Source organism: Diabrotica virgifera, chromosome 7 (assembly GCF_917563875.1).
Source record: "Diabrotica virgifera virgifera chromosome 7, PGI_DIABVI_V3a".
Taxonomy (NCBI): Eukaryota; Metazoa; Arthropoda; class Insecta; order Coleoptera; family Chrysomelidae; genus Diabrotica; species Diabrotica virgifera.
In genome coordinates, this window is record NC_065449.1 from 228,380,745 (window position 1) to 228,408,127 (window position 27,383).

The 27,383-nt window shown below is 32.0% G+C and overlaps 1 protein-coding gene across 13 annotated transcripts in view; it reads right to left on the reverse strand.

Annotated features, from left to right (window-relative positions):
• Window positions 1-27,383, reverse strand: part of LOC114344023 (large proline-rich protein BAG6) — a 116,384-nt gene that overhangs the window by 22,040 nt on the left and 66,961 nt on the right. For 11 of the 13 annotated variants that reach the window (XM_050655292.1, XM_050655288.1, XM_050655281.1 and 8 more), the window contains 3 exons: window positions 21,903-22,252; window positions 14,678-14,823; window positions 9,170-9,338 (listed from right to left, as the gene is read on the reverse strand). In XM_050655292.1, coding sequence (XP_050511249.1) covers window positions 9,170-9,338; window positions 14,678-14,823; window positions 21,903-22,252 — 665 coding nt within the window. The remainder of the gene's footprint in view (window positions 1-9,169; window positions 9,339-14,677; window positions 14,824-21,902; window positions 22,253-27,383) is intronic. The other 2 variants (XM_050655286.1, XM_050655283.1) reach the window with 1 other exon arrangement.

Sequence of the window (27,383 nt, forward strand, 5' to 3'; positions counted from 1 at the left end):
GCGTTTGAATTAGCTCTAGAGGTCACGATGAAAGTTTGACATCTACGAATCCGGGAGTATTTCGAGGACTTCAACTACGATATCAACTTAATGGGAGAAGTTACACTATATTGCAAAAACATTTAACCAATAATAATACAACCTTTTTTGGAAACTTCAAAAATTATTTAAAACGAACTGCTGGATTCAATGTTATTTATAGCTCGTGGATTAATAATCAAAGAGGTAGAAATGGCTCCTTATGTGGCAATTGAGGCTGATGAGACTACTGACGCTTCCGTTTAAGATTAAATGATTTTATTTTAATTTTGAGATGACAACCAAATCTTTGAACTATTTTGGTATATTTTTTACCTGATTCGCATAATGCAGAGGGCTTTAGTAAGTGTATTTGGGAGCAACTTAATAATTTAAACTTGAACAATACTCCTAATAAGTCAATTGGCCAAAGTTATGATGGCGCCGCAGTCATGTCAGCCAAAATTAATGGAGTTCAAATTCTTTTCCGTACTTATAATCATTTTATCCATTGTTATACACATCAGTTTAATTTGATTGTCTCCAAGGCAGCTTTTGAGCATAAAATGGTAAAACTCTTTTTTACTAACTTAATTTTTAATAATTTCGTATTTGCCGCTCAAAATAAAAGTGCCCCACCGATATTCTTACTCACGAGCCGCCACTGCTCGTCGGGATAAAAATCATGAAGATAGCTAGACTATACGATACATGTAAGGACACGTTCACATGACAAGCATTTAACGTACACACGGGCGTTAGCATGTGAACGGACTAAATAAAATACAGGGTGTTTCATGGGGAAAGTAACAAACGTTAACTTTAGAAAGAGGGCACTTGGGCGGTCTCAACAATACCATACTTAATGGGTCTTACTCCATTAATAAAAAAGATACTGGGTGTCTTATCTATTTTGCCATTTTCTTATTTGGTTCATAACTTTTTAACCACACCGTATATTCATTTTATTTTTGGCACGCAAATAATCTTTAAGGTGTACAATAAACTAATTTATTTACAATTGTAAAACATCCAGGTCCAGATTAAAAATTTTGGAAAAATGTTCCGACCCAAAAACAACACCCTTGTACATTAATTTTTTTTTAAATGGATGTTGCATTTGAAAAGAGAATGAAAAACAAAATTTAGTGGTATACTTTGAATTTTCGGCAAAATGTTTTTCCTGGTAAAATTTTTAATTTGACTTCTGAAATTATGTGAATTGCGAAGCCCTAAGTAGAAAAAAATTTAACTACGACTTACATCTTGTTAACCACACTATATATTCATTTTATATTTAACAAGCGAATATTCTTTAAGATGTCGAATCAATTAATTTATTTACAATTATAAAAAATCCAGGGCCGAGTTAAAAATAACACTGTTCTACAAAATATTTTTTCTGGGGTACTGATGATTGATCCTAAATGGCCTTTTCGTTCTAAATCAGAATCTGTGATTTAAATTGCTCTATCAGGCACAGATTTGGAGATATTTAGTATTTTATGGTAAAATTCAGGTAAAAATTACCCTAATTAAAATACAATTATGTAGGATAATATCTACCTGGTAATTTCTACCAAATTAGTAACCAAGGGCAAAAATATACCTAAAACTATATTTTCGGGATTATTATAATCCTCACAACACAATAGGACAGACAAAAGAGAGGGATCTAATAATAATAGCACGAACTTTCGACAAGGCGGAGGCGGTACCTCTAACCCAGTGCGCATGAGCGCATGGCAGTTTATAAAACCTAATGTAACCATATGGGTGGGGTTAGTTTCATCTAATTCGTTCTTATAGAAAGTTGTGAAGTGTGTTAAGTGTCCGAGAAAATGTCGTCACGTTATAAGTGCCGCAATAACCCAGACAGTTTCTGCTATATTTGTGGTGAATACATTTTTGAAAGACACAGAAAACAAATGTCTCCAGTTGTACATAAAGCCTACAAACTATATTTTGGTTGTGTCATTGGTGATCAGGATAAAAAATGGGCGCCACATTTTTGTTGTGCGAACTGTTATGTGAAGTTGATACAGTGGTGGAATGGAAAACCTGTTTCGATGGGCTTTGGTGTTCCAATGGTATGGCGCGAGCCCAAGGATCATGTTACAGATTGCTACTTTTGTCTAACAAATGTACGGGGTTTTACTAGCAGGAAGTCTAAACAACACATAGGATACCCCATAAACGTACCTTCTGCTATACGACCAGTACCTCATAATGCAGAAATTCCTGTACCACCAGTTCCCCGTGATGAAGATAAAATCCGTGGTGTAACTGAGAATATGCCAGGAACAAAAAAAGAAACACCTTTGGACACTTCTGCGGGGGGAAATAACTCAAAGAATGAAGAGCCCTTGTCTGCATCCGACCCAACATATGAGCCTTCTAAACACGTAGTACCGCATCTTTTGTCTCAGGGTGAATTGAATGACTTAGTCAGAGATTTAGGTCTAAGTAAGAGTAAGGCAGAGCTTCTGAGTTCAAGTTTGCAAGAATGGAAGCTTTTACAGCCAAACACACGTGTAACAGTTTATAGAGACAGAGAGCTTGATTTTGTCAAGTGTTTTTAGAAAGATGACATCATGACCTTTTGTAAGGACATCAGAGGCCTAATGACAGCCCTGGATAGACCATATAAAGCTTCTGATTGGCGCCTATTCATAGATGCATCTAAAACAAGCTTAAAAGCTGTTTTACTTCATAACGGTAACTTAATATCTTCGGAAGACATCGTTCTGAAGACTATAAAGATGTAGTTAAGGAAATGTTAAATGCATATAAAGATATTGGATGTAATATGTCTTTGAAAGTTCATTTCATGCATTCCCATTTAGACTACTTTCCAGATGATTGCAGCAAAGTATCAGTTGAGCATGGAGAACGCTCTCATCAAGAGATAGCGGCAATGGAAAAAAGGTACGAGGGAAAATGGCAACCGTCAATGCTTGCAGACTACTGCTGGAATCTTAAAAGAGACTGCGACGATAAATACAAAAGAAAAAAATAAAATGTTGTGAAATTATGTTTTTCGATCTTTGTACATATTCTATTAGTATTAAAAAAATATATTTTGTAAAAACTTTTTAGTTTTCATGTTAAATATACAGCAGTTAAAAACATACGTAAAATGTGTATTATTCTCACGTGGGGTGTCTAAGGAGGAAAGGTGTAGGGGACACAAATATTTTTTTTTAAATATATTTTCGTAATATATAATAGCTGGCATCAGTTAACCCACGTATAGTTGGTCATGCCTTAAAAAGTCTTTCATTCCACTGGCGTATTTTGTAAAATAATGGATCAAACAAAAATTCAAATTACTCAAAAACGGTGCCTGATGGAGAAATTTTGAAAGTAAATCTGAATTTAGGAGACCAAAATCATTGATAATCAAGTGCCAGATAGTCAGAAAAAAAGAAAAAGTTTTTTTTTGTAGAACAGTGTAATTAGAAAAATATTCCGACCCAAAAAAAACATCCTGTAGGTACATTATTTTTTTTTAAATAGGTTTTGTATTTGAAAAGAGGATGAAAAACTAAATTTGTAACGATGTGATGCCACGACAGGCGATGAGCTTGTCCGGCAGAGACCGGAGACGAGACGACCGGAGGAGCATCCGTGTTGGCGCATAGCGCCGGTGGGGGAAATCGAAGTAGTGGCAGCAAGAGCATATTTAAGGCGAGCCAGGAGAATGATAAAATCAGTCGTGGCTAGCGAATTGAACTAACCATGACTCAACAGCTGCTGCTAGCGTATTGAACTAGCATTAGCTGGCTTGGCAAAAGATGCACCGTATGTGAGGTGGGACTATGCCTAGGCGGACGCCACAGTAGTGACGTGGGTCTTGCCATGATCGTTATCGCAGTAGGCGGTAGTAGCGAGGAATGATCTCCGGATCGGAATATAGGGCTATGTTGATTTAACGTAGCGAGATTGTTATTGTATATAAATATACTGTCTATCGTATTATTTTAATGTTGCTATTATGATCGAATAACTGTAATAAAGTTTAATATTGTTTTTCCTTTGCAGAAGACGGAATTATATTTTATTTTATTTGTTTTAAACTGTATATAATTATCTTTAATATATTTACTTTATTTTTAACTTGTGTTTTACTGAGTCTGTCGTCCTTGAAAGAACTACCCGTTACAAATTTAGTGGTATACCTTGAATTTTTGGCACAACGATTTTTCTGGTAAAATTTTAAATTTGAATTCTGGAATTGGGCGATATGTGAGAGCTATAAGTAGAAAAAAATTAAAATGTGACGTAATTTTAATTACTACCATTATTTAATCTAAATTGGTAAAATGTTAACATTTCAGTGTTCTTTTATGATTTGTGACAAATAGTTTATAGCCAATATTTATCTTTAAATAATGAATAAATAATAAAGAGTCGGTAAAAAATGCATCACTTTAATCAACAACGTATCTAAAAATTAAAACAAAACAACGAAAATTTGCAAGATAATAACTACTATTCAAAACTAAAGTACTTATAGTCCTGTCGCCAGTGGTGGTACAACGGCCTCCTTAATTCAGATGGACTTACCCAAGTTTTTTTTATGTATTTTGGCCCGGCTCCAGTCAAGTCACCATTGGGAGTATGTCATTTGGGAAACACTTGGGGCGTTCCTGCCCCTGATTTTCATTCTACACCTGGACATATAGGAGGTACCGTTTCGTACCACCCAGGTGTTCATTTTGGGATGCAGTAGCGGACTTTTTAGGAGTCATTTGGATTTGTTTGGGAACATTTAAGGTTGTGTGGATTTGAGTAACTATAGTGTTTTATATTTCGGACTTTTGGTAATGCACTATGTCTATTAATATTTTTTCAGATTTAGCTGCCTGTATTTTTTTTATATAACATATTTGTTTATTAATGTATTAGGTTCCCAAACTTATTTACGATCATATGGTACGTTACATTGTGCACAAGGTAATAAGCCTAGAAAATTAGGTTTCTATACGTTATTGGTTTGATATTTATTTTGTAATATTACTTGCTTGTTTCCCAAATATTTTATTGTTATTCGCTTTATTCCATTTGTTCGGTTAATTTAGGTCATCGTTTCAGTATTTATCTCAACTACATTTCTCTTTCATTCATTGTATATTTAACTTTGCTTATTCATTATTGTATTTTCTCTTAGTGAGGCTTGGGCCTATCTATTTGTATTATTTTCATCTTTGTCGGTTTCAATTTAGTGGTACGTAGCAGGCGTACTATAACCATTTGGTAGAAGACTCATGTGAGTTGTACCCTATATGTAAGCAAGAGGTATTAAATTTTGTAAAAAATAACATTAGTGTTATTGTATTGTATAATATCATCTTTAAAGTATAACATATGTCATTTTAGAGTCACATAATATGCACTTTGGTTAACTCAGAGATTGTCAAACATCTAGTAGTTATTTTTAATAAATATTTACTTATTTTGTATATCATTTATTTTTATTATTCCTTTATGTTCATTATTACAGGTTTAATATATTTAATATTTGACAGCAGTGTAAGATTCCTGGGAGAATGATCGAAGATCATTTTCATGGCGCCCATGATTTGTTAGTTTTATTTATTTTGTTCGTCTTTAGAAATTATTCATCTTCATTTATTTTCAGTACATTATTCTTATTTTATTATTTCATCTTTTAGTCATCATTACTATCTACTTAGAGCTACTGTTCTTCGACAGGCATTCAAACGAGCCGTATCCATCCTTGAGTGTCAAGTTGTTCTCTTGCATCTCTTGCTAGCCAACTCTATTCCGTTTGCCTCTGTCTCTTCATACTTCTACTTCTATCCCTTATTATTCCCTTTCTTCAGTACTACTGCAAAGTAGTATTTTTTCCTACTTCGGCTTCTCCAATGAGAAGCTATTTTCTGCTCTCTTCACTTTGTTCCATTACTTCTATACTCTAGTTGTTTCTTTTTTTTTTCCTTGCTTCTGTTGGAGTATATCCTTCTCTTTACTTTCACTCCAACAGAAGTTTTCTTATTTTTGTTATATTGAACAAGAATTTTTTTGGTAACAGTCGATCCGGATGTCGATAAGATTGTTATAAACAAAGAACTTGAGGAATCACATAACAGCGATTTTTCGCAAAACAAAACATTTTTTTGTATTTTATGGATCATTCTAAGCAAAAAATGTTTTTAGAAGTTTTTTCGTAGGATGCATAGTTTTCGACATAAGCAAGGTTGAACTTTTTTTTTATTATTTAATGCCATAGACATTAGTCATTCAGCCAGTTGCAATAAAGAATATACAATCCTATTCCTAATACAAAATTAAATAGAAACAATATAGTAATACAATACAATAATAATACAATAAAAACAATAATGGATCTCTGAGAAAGTGATAAAACATTTATGATAAAAAAGGATGCAAATCTGAACTTAAATCATAAAAAATATTGTTCTGAAGCTATTTCATTGTGGCATTTTTATAATAAACTATTTTTAATGGGAAATAAGTAAATAAATAAATAAAATAAATAAATAAATTATCATAAAAAATATCATGCCCGCCACGGTTGAACTTTCAAAAATTCGAAAAATTGCAATGTTTGAACCCTAATAACTCTTGATTGAAATATAAAATAGCAACTTTGCTTATCGCATTTGAAAGTTCAAGTCAAATTCTATCGGTTTTGATTACTTTCATTGCTAAAAATTAATTTTTTTTATTGTTAAACAAAGTTATAAACACAGTAATTGAATGATGTTTTCAATGCATTTCTCATTTGAAATACAACGAGTAGGCGCGCATACTAGTCCAAGTAATGAAGCTTAAAATAGGACAAAACCTCGCAATTTTTACAGAATGGATCGATTTACTTGAAAATTTGAGAATAAGTAGTGGATAGTCCAAGGATCAAAATCTAGATCATGCCAAAAGGCGCTTTTACCATGGGGGTGGTTGCCACCCATCTCGAGGGTGGAAATTTTTATTATAGTTTGACCGCAACAGTTGGTAAAAGCATTCATTATAAGCAAAAAACGTTCTATACATTTTTTGATAAAATTAATAAACTTACGTGCATAGAAATCGGCCCACCTAAAAATTTGGTCATTTTTTAAGTCTCGTATTTCCTAAACCTGTTGGCCGATTTAAGTGATTTTTTTAATATGTTATAGCCTTATTCTTCAACAATATCGCTGTAGTAATATTATTGCTAAACAGGTAAGTGTTATTTTATACCGGGTGTAACAATGATAGTGTGTTTTTTCCTCAAAGTTCGGAACATCCTGTGGAATATTCTAGGGTATATAAAATATTGAAATTAAAACTCAACTGTAGCCTTAGGCTTTCTTAATATTTTGCTTTTTGATTCATTCGCTTATGTTGGATAATAAAAAAGTTAGGTATTTTAACAACTAGCAACGTTCTTCATCAATACAGGGTGTTTCTAAATTAGTGCGATAAACTTTAACGGGTAATTCTGCTTGAAAAAATAATGACCGTTAGGTTTATAATCATATGTTCGCAAATGCTTCGTTTCAGAAATACGGGATGTTGAATTTGTTCGTACAATCTGACGATTTATTTATTGCTCTAAAACCGCATGAGATATACAGATAAATTAAATTGACTAGGTTTTAAGAGGTAATTATTGCGCATTTTTTGCTGAGAATCACCCAAAAAATACAAAAAAATGTTTTGTTTTGCGAAAAATCGCTGTTATGTAATTCTTCAAGTTCTTTGTTTATAACAATCTTATCGACATCTGGATCAACTGTTACCCCAAAAAATCGTGTTCTAAGGGATCAAAATGCATAAAAAAAAGAATGTGTGTGTACTTTGTACGCACGTAAGAAGATATTCTTCTATTATATTTATAATAGGTAATTTAAACGAAGTAAATATACTTAAAAGGTTATTTCTATTTCTATTTTATTTAAAAATTAAACTAACTTTCTTATCTACCACTTTCAAAAAATTTTTATTAAAACAACCAAAAATAAAAAAAAAATATGAATCGCCCAGGAATTGAACCCGCGTCATTCCAATCTCAGAGCTAACGGATTACCTACTACTCCAGCGAGGCCCTAGGAATTGACATGTAAGTTTGGGATATAATTACACAACACGGCGACATATAGTGTAAAAATGTTATGCTTACATAATATTTTATTATTTCACTACAGAGAAACACAAATCCAAAAACACAAGAATTATAATAAATAATACATTTCCTAAAAACACTAATATATTCTTTTAATGACTTATTTGCACGGTTACAGATACAGACATACCATCTTGAAAGATTAGCAATGAACTACATACTGTCAGAACTACATACTGTCAGTGTGCGCAGGCGCGCATATCTATGTACAATTTTACCCTCACTCGATTCGCCGCTAAAGAAGAACATCTTCAAAAACTTAAGTAAGTCCATCTGAATTAAGGAGACCGTTGTACCCCCTGGCGACAGGACTATTATTCAGAATTACCACCATCAAAAATTATTGTTATGTGTCAAAATGTTAATATTGTACCAATTTAGATTAAATAATGGTAATAATTAAAATTAAGTCATATTTAATTTTAATTCACATAATTTCAGAATTAAATTCAAAATTTTACCAGAAAATCATTTTGCCGAAAATTCAAAGTATACCACTACATTTAGTTTTTCATCCCATTTTCAAATGCAAAATCCATTCTAAAAAAATTAATGTACAGGGTGTTGTTTGTGGATCGGAACATTTTTCCAATATTTTTTAATCCGGACCTGGATTTTTTATAATTTTAAATAAATTTATTTATTTTACACTTTAAAGAATATTTGCGCGCCAAAATAGAATTTGCGTAGAAAATGGCAAAATAGATAAAACACCCAGTATCTTTGTTATTAATGAAGTAAAACCCATTAAGTGTGGTATTTCTCAGACCGCCTAAGTGTCCTCTTTCTACAGTTAACGTTTGTTACTTTCCCAATCAAACACCCAGTATATGTAGTTGTAATCACGCTTCTTCAAAACGCGCGTTAGCTTGTCATGTGAAGGTGCCCGAAGTAATAACTCGTATGACTCATTTCATTTTTTATTAGCTGGAGTATACTATTATTTTGCACTTCTCCGTTTTCTTCTTTGATTTATTTAAAAAATACTTTACTTACGAAATTTTCTAAGAATGGTTGCAATTCCCTTATAATTCTATCGATGCCTCTATCAATACCGGACGGTGTAGTATCTGACTCACAAATTCTGGTCCGGAAAAATGCTTTGAGCACACGAACATGTCTGTTTATAGGTTCCACACTGCCACCGTATAGTGACAATATATCTCTAAAAAAAAAAACAATTTATTAGTTGACGATAGTTATTAGTTAACTGTGAAGAACAAAAACTGTGGAGTGCAACCGGCCGCTAGTTCTAGTATTTGCTGACTACAAAAAAGCCTTTGACACTATCAAGATGGTAGCCATCTTAAGAGCTTTGAGAGATTGTAGAATCGATTACCGATGTTCCAACATTATTCGATATATACAGGGTGTCCCAGACTAATTTAGCCACACTATATCTCTTAAACAAATAGATTTTCGAATGGTACAAAAAGTGATCTGTTCTACTTGTAATACACTTTAATATGGCGTAAAAAACATCCCCTAAATATTCATCCCTTAGTTACAACCCCTAACTTTTATTTTTTATTTTTGTTAAGTGTCCCAGACTAATTTATCTAGGCTAGATTTCTTAACAAAATAGAGATTTTTAAAGGGACAAAAATTGTTCAATTCCATTTTAATATTAAACTATTTCCACTTTAATACGGCGAAGAAAAAATCATCCCCTAAATATTCATCCCTTAGTTACAACCCCTAACTTAAATTTTTTTAATATCACCCTGTACATTTTGTTATAATTATGGTTGGGGTCTTCTATCGTCGATTCAACATATTGTTTAGAAATAAAATCGGTCACTGTAAGTAATCAAGAAAATATCAGTTTATTTTTTATTTTTGTCAATTATGTGTCCCAGACTAATTTTTCCAGGCTATATCTCTTAAACGAATAGAGATTTTCGAATGAGGCAAAAACTGATCTATTCCATTTGTAATACACCTTAATATGGCGCAGAAAAAAATCATTCCCTAAATATTCATCCCTTAGTTACAACCCCTGACTTTAATTTTTTTTTATAGCACCCCGTACATTTTTTATAGTTGTGGATGTTGTCTTCTGTCGTATATTCAACAGATTGTTTAAAAATAAAATGGGTTTGTAAGGTATCAAGACAACATCAGTTTATTTTTTATTTTTGTTAAATTAATCAAGATAGCTTTAAAAAATATATAATAAAGCATAATATTTATTTTCTATTCTATTTTTAAGGCTATCTTGATTAATTTAACAAAAATAAAAAATAAATTGATATTTTCTTAATACCTTTAGAAGTACTTTAAAATTTACCCCGCTGTATTGCTTGTTATAATAGGTCCAACCGCAAGCAAGTTTACTCCATTAAATTATGAAATGTTGACATTATTTATATTTAAAATTCATAGATTAATTAAGCGGCTACAGTAGCGATCAACAGGTAGCAACAAACGCGTTCCAAGATTGCGGCTCTAATTTTGAATATTTTGTCGAGATATTTGGCACACATATTCGTAATATAATAAAGAATGGCGGTACAGAGCCCAATTTCAGAAATATGTTAGTACGTGGAAATTACTCTATAACTAAATAAAATATTGAAAAAAGGAGCCTGTACCGCCATTAAGAAGAAAAAAAAAACTTTCTTCAAATAAACTTTTTTATCCCATGCCTAGATTTTGTGTAATCTTGGAACTACTAAAAATTTTTATTTCTAACAAGAAATCGAACATATTATAACTAAATAACTAATTAGGCAACATAGAGAAATTATCACTGTCATTTTGACAAACCTGCGTCAGATTTTCTCTAGTCTGTTCTGTCATCTTTATCGATATCTGTTCAGTGCAGTAGTGTGTTAATTTAAGAATTCGTTTTTGTTGTTTCATAGGAAAGTAGTGTTTATTGATAATGCATTTATTATATATTAAATATATCAACAACAACAACAAATTTTGTTGTTGTATAAGTTGTTGGCATCTTCGAAAGAATAGATTGTTGTTAATTGTGAGTTTTAGTTATGTAGGTAGGTAAATATATTTTACGTAATACTAATATTTCGAATTCTAATGCGAGTATATAAAGTTTGAGGAGGATTTTTTATTCTAAAAATATTATCAACAGTTTAACAAAATGGAAAAAGTAAATGAAACGAAAAATAAAGTGAAACCTTCCAAGAGGAACCTTTTCCATTAAAAACCGTGCCAAAATTATGCGAAAATCGAAATTTGTTTCGCTTCACAACAAAAAATGATTATTTATTATTGTTTTATTATTAGATATTTCATGCAAATACCTTTCTAAATACCTATCTTAATATAAAATTTTCACCCATTTTGGTTTATTTTTATAAATATCTGTTTATTAATAATAAAATCGTCTTCTATTGCTTCCATTTAGCGCGACTATGATATTGTCAAAATATTAATCTTAGATAATGTCAAAGATTACCACTGTTGCCAAAGTTTATGATACTATCTCCCGAAGTTATATTTTGTTGCTACCTGTTGATCGCTACTGTTTACTCTTAAGTTATATCGGCAATTTTTTGTGTTTCTTAAAAAAACATGTTTTCAGAACTCTTTAGCGGCGTATTATTGTTATCAGTCTTAAAGTTGTCCGATACTGATTACTGAATTACCGTCGAAGAATTACCGATATGGTCAAAAAAAAAAAAGATGAATCTGGTGATTTTTATAATGACGTTATTGGGTGTGAATCTGTCTTTTGAGTTTACTCCTCCTAGCTTAAATCTGTTGTCTAATTTATATGTAATTATTGAAGATCTATGAACACTACATCTACTATTTTGGCTATTATTAGAACAATAGGGAACTATGAATAGTTCAAACGATCAAAAACACTTTTAACGTCACATAATTGTATTTTCTACTGACGTTTATAACGTCTAATTTAAAATTCTGTTTACTTTCTTGGAAGAATGTAAACATATAAACGGATGACGTCACGACGCGTTTTGGCGTTAGTCTAGGCGCCAAATAGAGGTCACCGTGTCCTTTTCAATTCTGATGGACAAACTCAACGGTTTCTTATGGATTTTTGGCTGCTGATTACGAATTTCGAGGGTGGATTTCGATCCGAGTGGTAAAAAAATTGTTATAAACAATTTAATTGTTTAAAAATAGTTTATAAGGCTCTGGCTCATAAACTAAAAGAGATAAAAAAGAATGTTTTAAATAAAATTTGTTCGTTAATAAAAAAACGAAGAAAAAAACGTTTACTAAACGTAAATCCAACAATTAGAACTGAAGATATTGTAAAATTAGTGCACAATGTAAATTGCAAAATAAATATTTTTCGAAGCTTTATCGATCGCAACTCGGCTTCTACTCATGCAAATGAGCCTTAGAAGGTCTCATTTTAAAGCTTCATTAATAGGCTTCCAAACAGAGTTTGTTAAATGACTTGATCTTCATTTGTTTTAAAGTTATACCCATTTGAAGTAATAATATTCTTACAAAAATTGTACATTAATTTGTTTATAAGGGTTTCAGGCAAATTTAAGCTACAAACATTTATACTTTAATTAACAATAATGATATAAGAACTCAAAAGGAACAATTTGATCTTACGAAAATGTTTGTAAATTTATTTTTTGCTAAGATATCGATATTCTAATAGTGCGGTCTGAGGCGCAAGATCGGCTCACCGCGTAAAGTTCACACGCTAACTTCTCGATGCCAATTATAATTTCTATGTATATATACGTTATCTTTATTTTTCTTTTTAAAGATCCTAATATAATTTTATGATATAATTCTAATAATTAAATTATAATACTGTACCTCGTATCATCTTTCATTCTATTTACTTTGTCTTCTATTTTTTGTACTAAATGAGAAAAAAAAACATTAAAATCTAATATTTCAGAAATAGAACTAAAAAGTAAGTTGATATTATTTATTAATACTATTTTTACAAACTTTTAGTTTCATGCATCTGAATCGAGATATACAGGGAATCTCAGCTTATTTACATCTGCATAAGTTCTTAGAGCAATTTTTACAATTACATGGTGGTACTAAGTCTGTTCTTGTAGGCAGTAAAACTAAAACTTTCTGGGGCTTTAGAGTCTAATTATCTATATGATATAGATATAATCTATATCATATAGATATCCAGTGCATAATGGATAGTATCCATATAAAGTGGATCTAGTTCTTTTGCAGCATCATCAAGGAACGTCAATTGTGTGTATGCCGCCACAACATAAATGCTCGTTTTATATGCAATGATGATGCTGCAAAATAAGTCGATACATTTTTATATGGATATCACATATTGGCTCATTTGCATGCGTAGAAGCCGAGTTACGATCGATAAAGCGTCGAAAAATACTTGACTGTGAGCCGATGTTGCGCCTCATAGCGCGCTATTAAAATATCGATATCTTGACCAACAATAAACTTACGAACATTTTCTTAAGCTCAAATTATTCCTTTTGAGTTCTTCTATCATTGTTAATTAAAGTAAAAATGTTTACAGCTTAAATTTACTTGAAACCCTTATAAACAAATTAATGTACAATTTTTTTAAGAAAATTATAACTTCAAACGGGTATAACTTTAAAACAAATGAAGATAAAGTAGTTTAACAAACTTTGTTTGGAAGCCTATTAATGAGGCTTTAAAATGAGACTTTCTAAGGCTCATTTGCATACGTAACGTATGAAGTAGAAGTCGAGTTACGATCGATAAGGCTTCGAAAAATACTTATTTTGCAATTTGCATTGTGCACTAATTTTACAATATCTTGAGTTCTAATTGTTGGATTTAAGTTTAGTAAACGTTTTTTTCTTCGTTTTTTATTAACGAATAAATTTTATTTGAAACATTCTTTTTTTATCTCTTTTAGTTTATGAACCAGAGCGTTATAAACAATTTATAAACAATTAAATTGTTTATAACAATTTTTTGACCACTCGGATCGAAATCCACCCTCGAAATTCGTAATCAGCAGCCAAAATTCCATAAGAAACCGTTGAGTTTGTCCATCAGAATTGAAAAGGACACGGTGACCCCTCTGGCGCCTAGACTACGTGGGTGGAATCGTCTTTAGGGGCCAAACGAAAGCCAAACAAAACTTTTATATCTTTGATACATGTTTTAAATTATGTTTTGTTGTGATTTATAACATTTTTTTCGAATTTAAAATTGTATTTTAGCAAGTTCCCTATTAAATACTAACACTTATTTACTATTTTTGATAAAAATTTTTATACAAACAATGACAATGGCATTACAAAGATAGCTCCAATATTGTCATATTTCACCGCTACTCACGCTGGCATCGTTTCAGGGTACCCCACCATGGTCACTCACGGAGCGAATACACTGGAACTATTTCTAATAATTCTTCTTTTTTTAATGAAAGAATTATGCAATGGCAAGTTAATTTGAGCTGTGTGAGGTAGGAATTTTTGTGTCATAGGTTTCCTACTATGAATCTGTCAAAATTGGTCTGAGACGGGCCAATTTACTTTACAAAAACATAACAGAATTACTTACACGATTGAAAAGTTCCTCACAAAGAGCATTATTAAGTCAACAAGAAGGTTTTCTCCTGGGATGTACTGTTCATCTTGAAATTGATTAACGAGTTCTTCTAAAGTCGAATCCGGACGTAGTGGATTTGTTGATTCCTGTAATAGATCCTGTATGTCTTATATTAGTAAATTGGAACTAAAAATATATTCAAAATAAATTGTTTATTTTTCTGTCTTTCATACAACAATCTTAACGTTTCTGATATATTATAAAAACTGTATGAAGATGATTATATCCAACAAAAAAAATACAGAATGCATAATTAAAATAATATAAAGAAGAAAACTCACGGAACGTGGAGCGACATTCTGAGTGAAAAAAAAAATGTAACAGAAAAAGATAAAATGAAGACGGGATTCAATCCAACGTGAAATAGATTAAGGTACTAGTACACTTTAGAAGACCAAAAATAAGCATTTTTTCATGATTTCTTTTCTCAGAATCTTTATTAAACATGAACATGAAACTTTTTACATATTAATATTTAACTCTTAGAGAATACAAAAAATATACCTTTTTTCATTTATGCACGTACACGAATATTGTAGAGGGCGCCAAAGTCGAGGCCTCGAAAAAAAGTAGTTCCGATGGCGGACAGTTAAACTCAGGATTAGGATCTCTGAAACAAAAAAATCGTACTGTATTTGAAGAAGGAAGGTTTCTTACGTGACAATTTACCACCGTTAGTGAAAACCTCCGCAAAAAAGATTTCACGGAAATTTGAAAAAATTTTGTGAAAAAATCGCCCGTTTTTCTTCAGTTGTTCAGGGTTAAAAAATATCTATTTTTTATTTTTTGGTCAAATTGTGGTAAATTGTCACGTAAGAAACCTTCCTTTTTCAAATGCAGTACGATTTTTTTGATTCAGATATCACAATCCTGAGATTAACTGTCCGCCATTATTTTTCGTTACCTCGACTTTGGCGCCCTCTACAATATTAGTGTACGTGCATAAATGAAAAAAGATATATTTTTTGTACTCTCTAAGAGTTAGATATTAATATGTAAAAAGTTGTATGTTCACTTTTAATAAAGGTTCTGAGAAAAAAATTCTTGAAAAAAATGACTATTTTTGGTCTTCTAAAGTGTACTAGTACCTTAAACGCAACGTGAAATAGAGAAAGGACCAGGCAACACTCCTTATGGAAAAGTGGTCCCGGTCAAATTTGATGAAAGTTTGGTCAATGATACTTCTTGATGTGTAGATTAAAAAAGTCCATGGCACCTGGGTCTGAATAACTACTATTCTCGAGTTACAGCCTTCTGAAGTTATTGGATTCGGGTGCTCGGTTTACGTTAAGTGCACTAATTTACGGGCAAGTGAACGATAATATTTATTATTAGAACAAGAGAAACTCATGTTCTTCATACATACTTGCGTGTTGTATATGAATTTGTGGTCAAAAATAGTTGGACCGTATTTTAGTCTTCAGAAAACCTGCGAAAAGTCTTCAGAAAACTAAAGAAGTGCGGTATAAAATGTGCTGCTAGATTGATATAAGCATTATCATGTTTTCATGAATGCTTCTCAGTTATGCAATACCAGCAAAACTGCAGTTCGGCTATATCTTTAGAAAACTACTGAACAATGGCGGATATAGGGGGGATAGGGGTAATTCCACGGGTAACATGTTCCAGAATTAATGAAATAACTTTATTTAACGAAAATGGACGAGATGGAGCCATCAAAACACATTTATAACCAAAGAGCGGATAGTGTGACGAAAAGACGTAAGCCCAGAGCACGGGCGCCCATATAAACATTTTTAGGGGGGTGGCAAACGTGAAGATGTTGCACATTATATTTTGTATACTTTGAATAACCATATATAATTCAAAGCACCCGAAAAGCCAGGGGGGTCACGGCCCCCCCTGCCCATGGGTATGGACGGCCATGGCCCAGAGTACGATTTAAGGACCAGAGAAGATGAGTTAACGGGTGTTAAGAGTACGATATTGGAAAAACAAGGCGGAGGATAGAATGGAATGGAAGCTGATTCTCGAACAGACCGAGGTCCACCAGGGGTTCTACAGCCAATGATGATGAGCTTTTTAATACAAAATATTATGGAGAATAATTTTGTAGGGTTATTTTTATAACAACTATAATATTCATACTTAGGTATAATCATATAGAAGAAATGGTCAATGGAGAAGGCTTCATAATCATGATTTTGTTAACTTTCCTGTTTTCGACTTAGACTACCTAAAAGACCTTACGATTGGGATATATCAAATTAAACTGGCACCATCTTACATACAAGATAAAATAATAAGAGAAAGTGACGAAGAGTTTCAAATTGATGAGAATATGGATAAACCGGGATTCATAAGAGTTCGAATATTTTCTAGATTTCGGCAAGCTATAAAACACCAAGTATTTATTTCCTATACGGTTGCTGAAGATAATGATAAAGATGAGCCTGTAGAAGAACCGATTAACGGGTACTACTGTACCTGTCAATCTGGTGCGAGAACTCTAGGTACTTGTGCTCATATCACCAGTGTGTTATGGTTTTTAGGCTTTGCAAGACATCAACCCAATGTTAAGTATCCTGATAGGTCGTTAGTTAACACGACATATGATGCATCTAACCGAAATCAGCAAAATGTTGACATACGAATAGTCGAAAATGATTTAAACCCGATTTTTCCATAGACATAATATATAGCATTTACAAACCACCATTTACTTTGTTTTTTTTTTTTGTATTGAAATCAAGTCCATGTTCTCTACCTGTCTTATATCTGATATGCGGGACAAGTTTCATGTCAACTAATGTATTTTTTTATGTTTCAACAATTTTTTCTTTAATTATTCTGGAACATTTTACGAGTGGAATTACCCCCATCCCCCTAGATCTGCCACTGTTCAGTAGTTTTCTAAAGATAAGGCAGAACTGTAGTTTTGCTGGTATTCCATAACTGAGAAGCATTCATGAAAACATGATAATGCTTATATCGATCTAGCAGCACCTTTTATACCGCACTTCTTTAGTTTTCTGAAGACTTTTCGGAGGTTTTCTGAAGACTAAAATAGGATCCAACTATTTTTGACCACGAATTCATATACAACACGCAAGTATGTATGAAGAACATGAGTTTCTCTTCTTCTAATAATAAATATTTTCGTTCACTTGGACGTAAATTAGTGCACTTAACGTAAACCGAGCACTCGAATGCAATAACTTCAGAAGGCTGTAACTCGAGAATAGTAGTTATTCAGACCCAGGTGCCATGGACTTTTTTAATCTACATACACATCAAGAAGTATCATTGACCAAACTTTCATCAAATTTGACCGGGACCACTTTTCCATAAGGAGTGTTGCCTGGTACTTTGTGTTAAAATTTTGTGATTTACGATCCTTAAACAAATACAAATCCCTTATTTATGGTTATTTATGGTAAGCGTGGAGTGGCTTGCCTTGTTCCATCGGTTGGCGGTACAATGACACACTTCAAAGACCCTTCAACTGGGCAACCGAGGGTAACATCAGTGTCGTCGTAATTGTGTGGTCTAACCACGTTGTTTTAATTTTTATCATTGTGTGAATTAAATAAAATTACTAATATTTTTAACAGCCCCACTGGCGCGGTATAATAAATATTCTTGAGGATAGGATGTCCAACCCATGGGTCTGACCCAACTTATCACAAAGTAAATATTTACTAATTTTTTTATTAAATAATTGATGGATTCGACGGTTACTTGATGGAAGTTCATTTTATCTAACAATAAAACACTGAAAACGTTTGTTTTCTATACTTCCACAAAATTTATTATTTACAACTATGTGACTACAGCTGTTTCGGCAGAGTGCCTTTCTCAAGTGATTTAGTTTACTATGGGTTTGCCTTTTTAAAGTCTTTAACTGAAGAGGTTGAGGAGAGGGGAGCTATTTGTCTCAAGTTGGTCATTCAGAATTATATCTGTATTTTTCAGTTTATTAATTTCCATATATTCTAAAAAAGATAGCTTAATGCCTTTATTTTGGATATGCAGAATTTGAAACTCTTCATTGAAAGAATGATTATGATCTAGAAGGTGAAGTGCGTATGTAGAAGTGTCTGTTTTTCTATTGTTGAATCTATTGTTGTTCTAGATCATAATCATTCTTTCAATGAAGAGTTTCAAATTCTGCATATCCAAAATAAAGGCCTTAAGCTATCTTTTTTAGAAAACGAGATTGTACAGAAAACGAGATATTATAGCTGTTTATCTTACGATATGTCATTCAGAATTACATTTTAGATTAGATAATATAGAATTTGACATCCTAGATTCTAAAGTAAGAACTGAAGTAGATAATATAATCGACAATAAATTTAATACACAATGCAATTAATTTAATTTAATTTAATTTGCAATAGTAAAAAACTCAATACTCATACAACAAATTTTTCAAATCATAGTTTTTTCAATAGATTTATAAACTTAACAGATACTAAATTCAATAATAGTGAAATAGAACTTTTATAGAAAGGATTCAAACACAACTTGCCTCAACATAATAATCAAAAAAATTTAGAATATTTAGGTGTAGAATGTGAAGTAGTGTTAAACAAAACTGCCAAGAACGTAGAAAAAAGCATCATTGCAAAATCTATTACCGATGTATGTAGTGAAACTAATAATTCATGTTACAAAGAAAACCAAATAGCCGTTTCAATTAAAAATAAATCAATAAAACATGACATAATATTTACAAAAGCAGACAAAGGTAACACTACTATTGCTATCGACAAAAGAGACTATAATAACAAAACAATAGAATGTTTAACTAACCAAAACAGTATAAAACTAAACAAAGACCCCACAGAAAAATACCGAAAACAAATTAAACTAGCCATTGAAAATTCAAAATCAATACTAAATCCAACAGAACAGAAACACCTTAATATTATGAACCCACAACCTCCTAAATTATACTCTTTTATTAAACTACACAAACCTGACCAGGCAATAAGGCCTGTAGTTTCTTTTTATACAGCTCCGTCATATAAACTTTCAAAAAAACTGTCAGATATTATTACAGAATACACTAAATTTTCACCTAAATTCACCGTAAAAAATACACTAGAACTAGTTAATAAAATACAACATTTTCCATTGCCCAACAACTCCAGACTAATTTCATTTGATGTAAAAAATCTTTTTCCTAGTTTTCCTCCTACAGAAACTTTTGTTTTAGTTAAAAATCTTTTAGACCATAATAGTACAAATCCGATCATTGCATCTGAAATTTTACACCTTCTTGAAATTTGCATAAATCAAGACTATTTTGAATTCAATAATCAAATATACACAAACAATAGTGCAGGACTTATTATGGGTAATCCTCTAAGCCCATTGCTATCAGATATATTTATGAACCAACTTGAAACAACAATTTCTAAGCCCCGTATTTAAACAGTTCTTATATTGGTGGAGATACGTGGATGATATACTAGTATGCTTTATAGGAATTAACAGACAACTTGATCAATTTCTATCATACATTAATTCACTTCATAGTAATATTGAGTTTACAATAGAAACAGAACAGAATAACTCCATAAACTTTCTAGATGTAACGATTACCAGACTACACAACAAACATGAGTTCTCCATATATCATAAACCTACCCATACTGACACAACTATACACAATTCATCATCCCATCCTACACAACACAAATTAGCAGGCTACCATAGCATGATACATAGACTGACAGAAATTCCCATGACAAAAAATAACTTCGAGATAGAACTAAACATCACTAAACAAATAGCAGTAAACAACGGCTATAACGAACAAACAGTTAACAAAATCTTAAATCAAAAACTCCATAAGAAAGCCCTGAAATTAGTGTATCCACCACCACAGAAAGAACCCTGTACCTTCTGCTCTCTCACATATACTGGCAAAATAACAACAAAAATAGCCAGATACATAAAAAAGAAAGGAATAACACCAGCTTTCAAAACTAACAACAACTTAAGCAAATATATTAAGAACAATAAAAGCCGAAAGAGAAAGCAACTACAGAGTGATGTGTACAAACTAACTTGTGGTGACTGTCCGAAAACGTACATCGGTCAAACTGGCAGAACTTTTGACAAACGGATAGCAGAACACAAAAGGGCTTTCAACAATAGAAAAACAGACACTTCTACATACGCACTTCACCTTCTAGATCATAATCATTCTTTCAATGAAGAGTTTCAAATTCTGCATATCCAAAATAAAGGCCTTAAGCTATCTTTTTTAGAATTTATGGAAATTAATAAACTGAAAAAAACAGATATAATTCTGAATGACCAACTCGAGACAAACACATTGTAAACTATATCACTTGAGAAAGGCACTCTGCCGAAACGCTGTAGTCACATAGTTGTAATAAATTTTGTGGAAGTATAGAAAACAAAACGTTTTCAGTGTTTTATTGATAGAATTATTTAACTAACTAAAATTTCTACCGCCAACACGGGTGGCGTACCCTTGATACTCGATGGGACACGTTCCATCAAAATGGTCTGACCGAATTTATCAAAGAAGTAAATAACCAACTTTAATAGCTCGCAGGAATGTTGGCTTGATTCTAGAACCTGTAGTTAGGCTCTGGAGAGGTGCAATGGTAGAAAATTTAATGTTCATGCATAATAATGCACCTCCACATACAAGTAGAAAGACTACAGACTTCCTTGAAGCAGAAGATATCACTGTTCTGGAGGGGCCTGCTTGCTCACCCGATCTTAACCCTATAAAGCATTTGTGGAATATGCTTAAAAGAAAAATTAGAGCTAGCTGGGATAATCCTCAAAACTCCGCAAGGCTAGTACAAGCTGCTCTTGATGAATGCAACAACCTATCACAACAAAATGTTGACAACTTGATTGGGAGTATGCCGATGCAAATTGGCGACTAGGAGTGGTAACACTAACTACTAAAAAAACATAAAAGAATAAGAACAATTTAAACATTATTCATTTTACACTGAAATTTTTTATGTTTTGGCTTTAAAACAACTACATAGTTTCAATTTGTTATTTTTAGGCTTTATTGTTTTATTGTATTGATTTTAAGGCTTTATTGTTTTATTTAGTTTTCATGTGTTGGTGATTCAATTGCTTTAAAATAATAAGAAATATCACATAATCCCATATAAGCTTGGTTGTGTGTAAATAAATAATTGAATCTTACGCCATTCATGTCGGTCAATGAAAATATTGAAGATATCTGAGGTAAATTAAAGGCTCCTATGCTATCGATGCTATTTGGCATATTAATCGATGTAGTACTCGTAGAGGTACCCGCTTCATTATTTGCTTGTAGAGGACCGATTCTTCTTGACCCGCTGTTCCTTACAGAAAGAAATGCGTTAACTAAACTCTGAAAATCTGGAGGTCCTCCATCATCATCATTGTTTGCTGTATTGGGTTCATTGGTTGCAGCAGTAGGTTGCCAGTTTGGTGGTGGGGGGAGATGATCAATGTTCACTCTACGTCTTGTAATATGGTGGGAACTACATGGAAGGAACGGATCAAAACCACCTAGAAATAGAAAGACGTTTATTAACATTATTATTCCTCTCTATTTATGTCATTAATTATTAGTGTACGCGCCAAATAGAGGTCACCGTAGCCTTTTCAATTCTGATGAGCAAACCTAAGTACACTCCTGGCCAAAAATATCGGGACACCTTAAAAATGAGTCATTTTTGATGTCTCGAATCTCCGAAACCTATTGTCCGATTTCAGTGATTTTTTTAATACGTTATAGTGGTTATAGCCTTATTCTCTAAGAATATCGATGTAGTAACAGTGTTGCTCTAGAGGTAAATGTCATTGTATACCGGGTGTAACAATAATACTGTGTTTTTTCCTCAAAGTTCGGAACACCCTGTAGAATATCCTAGCATTTAAAAAATATTGAAATTAAAACTCAATTGTAGCCTTAGCCTTTCTTGACATTCTGTTTTATGACTCATTCACTAATGTTGGATAATCAAAAAGTTAGGTACTTTGACAACTAGCCATGTTCTTCATCAATACAGGGTGTTTCTAAATAAGCGCGGCAAATTTTAAGGGGTAATTCTGCATGAAAAATAATGGCCGTTTGACTTATGAACATATGTCTGCAAATGCTTCGTTTCCGAGATACGAGATGTTGAATTTTTTCTTACACACTGACGATTTATTTATTGCTCTAAAACCGGTTGAGATATGCAAATGAAATTTAGTGGGTTTCAAGAGGTAGTTATTGCGCATTTTTTATATTCACCATTGGCGTCCATACGGGTCATATACACTGCATGCACGCCAATGGTGAATATAAAATTTTTAGTTGTATGTCAAAAAGTGTAAAATAACTAGCTCAACCGGTTGTAGAGCAATAAATAAATCATCAGTTTGTAAGAAAAAATTCAACATCCCGTATTTCGAAAGCGAAGCATTTGCGGACATATGTTTATAAAGCAAACTGTCATTATTTTTTCATGTAGAATCGACCGTTAAAGTTTGTCGCACTTATTTAGAAACACCCTGTATTGATGAAGAACATGGCTAGTTGTCAAAGTACCTAACTTTTTGATTATCCAACATTAGTGAATGAGTCATAAAGCAGAATGTTAAGAAAGCCTAAGGCTACAATTGAGTTTTAATTTCAATATTTTTTAAATGCTAGAATATTCCACAGGGCGTTCTGAACTTTGAGGAAAAAACACAGTATTATTGTTACACCCAGTATATAATGACATTTACATGTTCAGCAACAGTATTACTACATCGAGATTCTTAAAGAATAAGGCATACTAAAGACATACTAAAAAATCACTAAAATCGGACAACAGGTTTAGGAGATTCGATACATCAAAAATGACCAATTTTTCAGGTGTCCCGATTCTTTTGGCAAGGAGTGTAGTTCTCATGTATTTTTGGTTGCTAATTACGAATTCCTAAGGTGGAGTTCTACCCGAGTGGTCAAAAAGTTGTTATAAACAATTTAATTGTTTACTAGCTCGTAAACTAAGAGATAATTTTTGTTTCAAATCAAATAATTAGAATTCAAGATATTGTAAAATTAGTGCATAATGCAAATTGCATAATAAGTATTTTTCGAAGCTTTTTCGATCGTAACTCTGCTTCTACGCATGCAAATGAGCACAAAGTCTCATTTTAAAGGTTAATTCATAAACTTTCAAACAAATTTGTTTAAAAGGGTTTTAAACAAATTTGAATAATAAACATTTATACTTTAATTAACAGTAATGATAAAATCACACAAAAGGGACATTTTGAGCTTAGAAAAATGTTCGTAGGTTTATTTTTGGCCAAGATATAGATAATATTAATAGCGCGCTCTGAGGCGCAAGATCGGCTCACAGGGAAAATGTTCGCGCGCGTACTTCTCGTACAAATTATAATTTATATACAGGGTGATTGATTAGTGTGAGGAAGCTCAGTACATCTGTTATAGTAATAATTACAAAAAAAAAGTTATTGACAAAACTTGTAGGCAGCTTTAAACTCCACATTTTAAAATTAGTTACAATCTTACAGGGTGTTCCATAAGATGGTGGCAGACGAAACTTGTTTTTTTTTTAATGTAACACCCTGTATTTTATTTTAAATTTGAAATCTGCTTCACTTCCACATCACAACAATGTAAAGTTTTATTATATAACCAATATTACCTGAAAATCGTATCAAGTTGTATAATTAAAAAGGAGTATAGGAACATTGACCTATTGCAACCATAGTTTTTTAATAATTGTTAAAAATTATAAAACATATTCGTTTTCATAATATTCGTTAAATCAAATACAGAGTAAGTCAAAATGCAAGTACATTATTTTCTTGGTAATTTTAAATAGAATACCCTGTATTTTATATCACTATCGAAAAGTACTAAGATCGTACTTCAAATTTTATGAAGTACCTCCCTATACCTAAAGTTATCAGTTTTCTAGATATTTTTATTTTTTCATCAAAGTATTAATTTGGTAGATATTTTAACGTTTACCAATAATAATTGTGTGTTTACCAATAATAAGGAAAATTCTATAAAACAGCCATAAGACCGGCTATGATGTAGGGAACTGAATGTTGGGCAGTGAAAAAGAAAGAGGAACAACGAATGCATGTGGCGGAAATGATAATGCTTAGATGGATGAGTGGAGTGACAAAGAAGGATAAAATTAGAAATGAGTATATTAGGGGAAGTCTAGGTGTGGCACCAATTGATGCCAAAATGAGAGAGCATAGGTTAATATGGTTTGGTCATGTTCAACATCGAGACGTTAATCACCCAATACGAAGAATAGCTAAAGTGCAGATTTCTGGAAGGAGTAGGAGAGGAAGACCAAAGAAGACCTGGGGGGAGGCGATAAGGCAGGACATGTTGGTAAGGGGATTAACATTGATATGACCCAAGATAGAATTGTGTGGAGAAATGCAATTAGGGAAGCCGACCCCGCAAAGGGATAAGGCAAAGAGAATGATGAATTATTGCGAGTTGGCCATGATTGATTTGTCAGAAACTGACAGTTTGACATTATTGTTTATTAATTCAGTAACGAAATAACGACACAGAAAAGAAAACAATTTATTTCAAATAAAATTTATAAAAAATAACCGACGGAAAATAAAAAAAATAACAGCACATAGAAAAATACAAAACAACAGTAATTTTAACTCATCTTACTTAAGTAAGGTGTTCAAAATGACCTCCCAAAACATCTATGCATACTTGAAAGCGGTCATTGAAAGAGTTGCTTACATTACTAAGCATTTGTAAAGAAATATTTTGAAATGCAATTCGGATTCTATTTTTCATATCATCCGTTGTTGTTGGAGGTATTTTATATACTTCGTTTTTAACGTAACCCCAAAAAAATGAGTCCATTTTATTAAAGTCTGGTGACCTTGGGGGCCACCTTACCGGTCCATCCCTTCCGATCCATCTTTCACCAAACTGATCATTAAGTTCACCACGTACTAATTCGTTGTGGCGCGCAGGAGCACCGTCATGTAGAAACCACATCTGTTCACGTATATTAAGTGGAACCTCTTCTAATAATATCGGTAACTGATTTACGATAAAATCTAAATAAATCTCACCATTTAAGTTATCTTCAAAAAATATGGTCCTACTACATGGTTACCGACGACACCTCCCCACACATTATTTAGAGACCATCTTGTTTGACTATGTGTTACTATGTGGTATGGATTCCTTGTTGAATAGTAGTGAAAGTTATGCCTATTAACAGAACCGTTTCGATGGAATGTAGCTTTATCACCAAATAGGACATAATCAAAAAAATCTCTCTGCTCATTAATTTTTTCTAAGGCCCATTCACAAAATACTATTCAAATATAAAAATAATAATAAAAAATAAAAATGTATACCATTTTACAAATGTTTTTAATAAGTTTTCAATTTAAAAAATCTTTTAGTAATATTTTTAATATTTTTCAATATTATTAATGTCGCTATTAGGATTGAAAACTTTATAGAATACTATTCGTTTCTGAAAATCATCATTATTTAATTCTTGGTGCTTTTGAATATGATAAGGGTGCATCTTGTTTTTAGATAGAATGTTTTGAACAAAGTAGTAACTAAGTTCTTGTTCATTGGAAATACTCCTTATACTTGTGTGTGGGTTTTCTGTAACTGCCATCAACACACTCATTTCGTTTTCCTCTGTCACACTAGTTTTTGTTCGTTCATTTTTTCATAATTCACTGAACCAGTGCGGTTAAGTCGATCTTTCAATTTTTCAAATGTATCTTATCTAGGTTGCTGCCTATCTGGAAACCGTTCTTGATAAATTCTAGCTGATAGTAATTAATTTTTATTGCATTCCTCCAAAATCCAGATCATATCTACCATTTCATCAGTAGTAAAATTCATTATTGCTAATTTAAACTGAATTAATTACTGAATTACTAAATAATAATTGTTACTAATTTATGGTGTACCCCAATACTGTTTCTGACAAATCAATCATGGTCAATTCACAATAATTATTGGTAAACGTTAAAATATCTACCAAATTAATACTTTGATGAAAAAATAAAAATATCTAGAAAACTGATAACTTTAGGTATAGGGAATACTTCATAAAATTTGAAGTACATATGATAGTAGTACTTTTCGATAGAGATATAAAATACAGGGTGTTCTATTTAAAATTACCAAGAAAATAATGTACATACTTGCATTTTGACTTACCTGTATTTGATTTAACGAATATTATGAAAACGAATATGTTTTATAATTTTTAACAATTATTAAAAAACTATAGTTACAATAGATCAATGTTCCTATACTCCTTTTTAATTATACAGGGAGTTAAACTTGATACGATTTTCAGGTAATATTGGTTATAACTTTTTAAATACCGGGTATAACATAATAAAACTTTACACTGTTGTGATGTGGAAGTGAAGCAGATTTCAAATTTAAAATAAAATACATGGTGTTCCATTTAAAAAAACATAAGTTTGGTCTGCTACCATCTTATGGAACACCCTGTATGATTGTAACTAATTTTAAAATGTGGAGTTTAAAGCTGCCTACAATTTTTGTCAATAACTTTTTTTTTGTATTCTTACTATAACAGATATACTGAGCTTCATCTAGTTATCTTCATTTTTGAAGATCCTAATACAATTT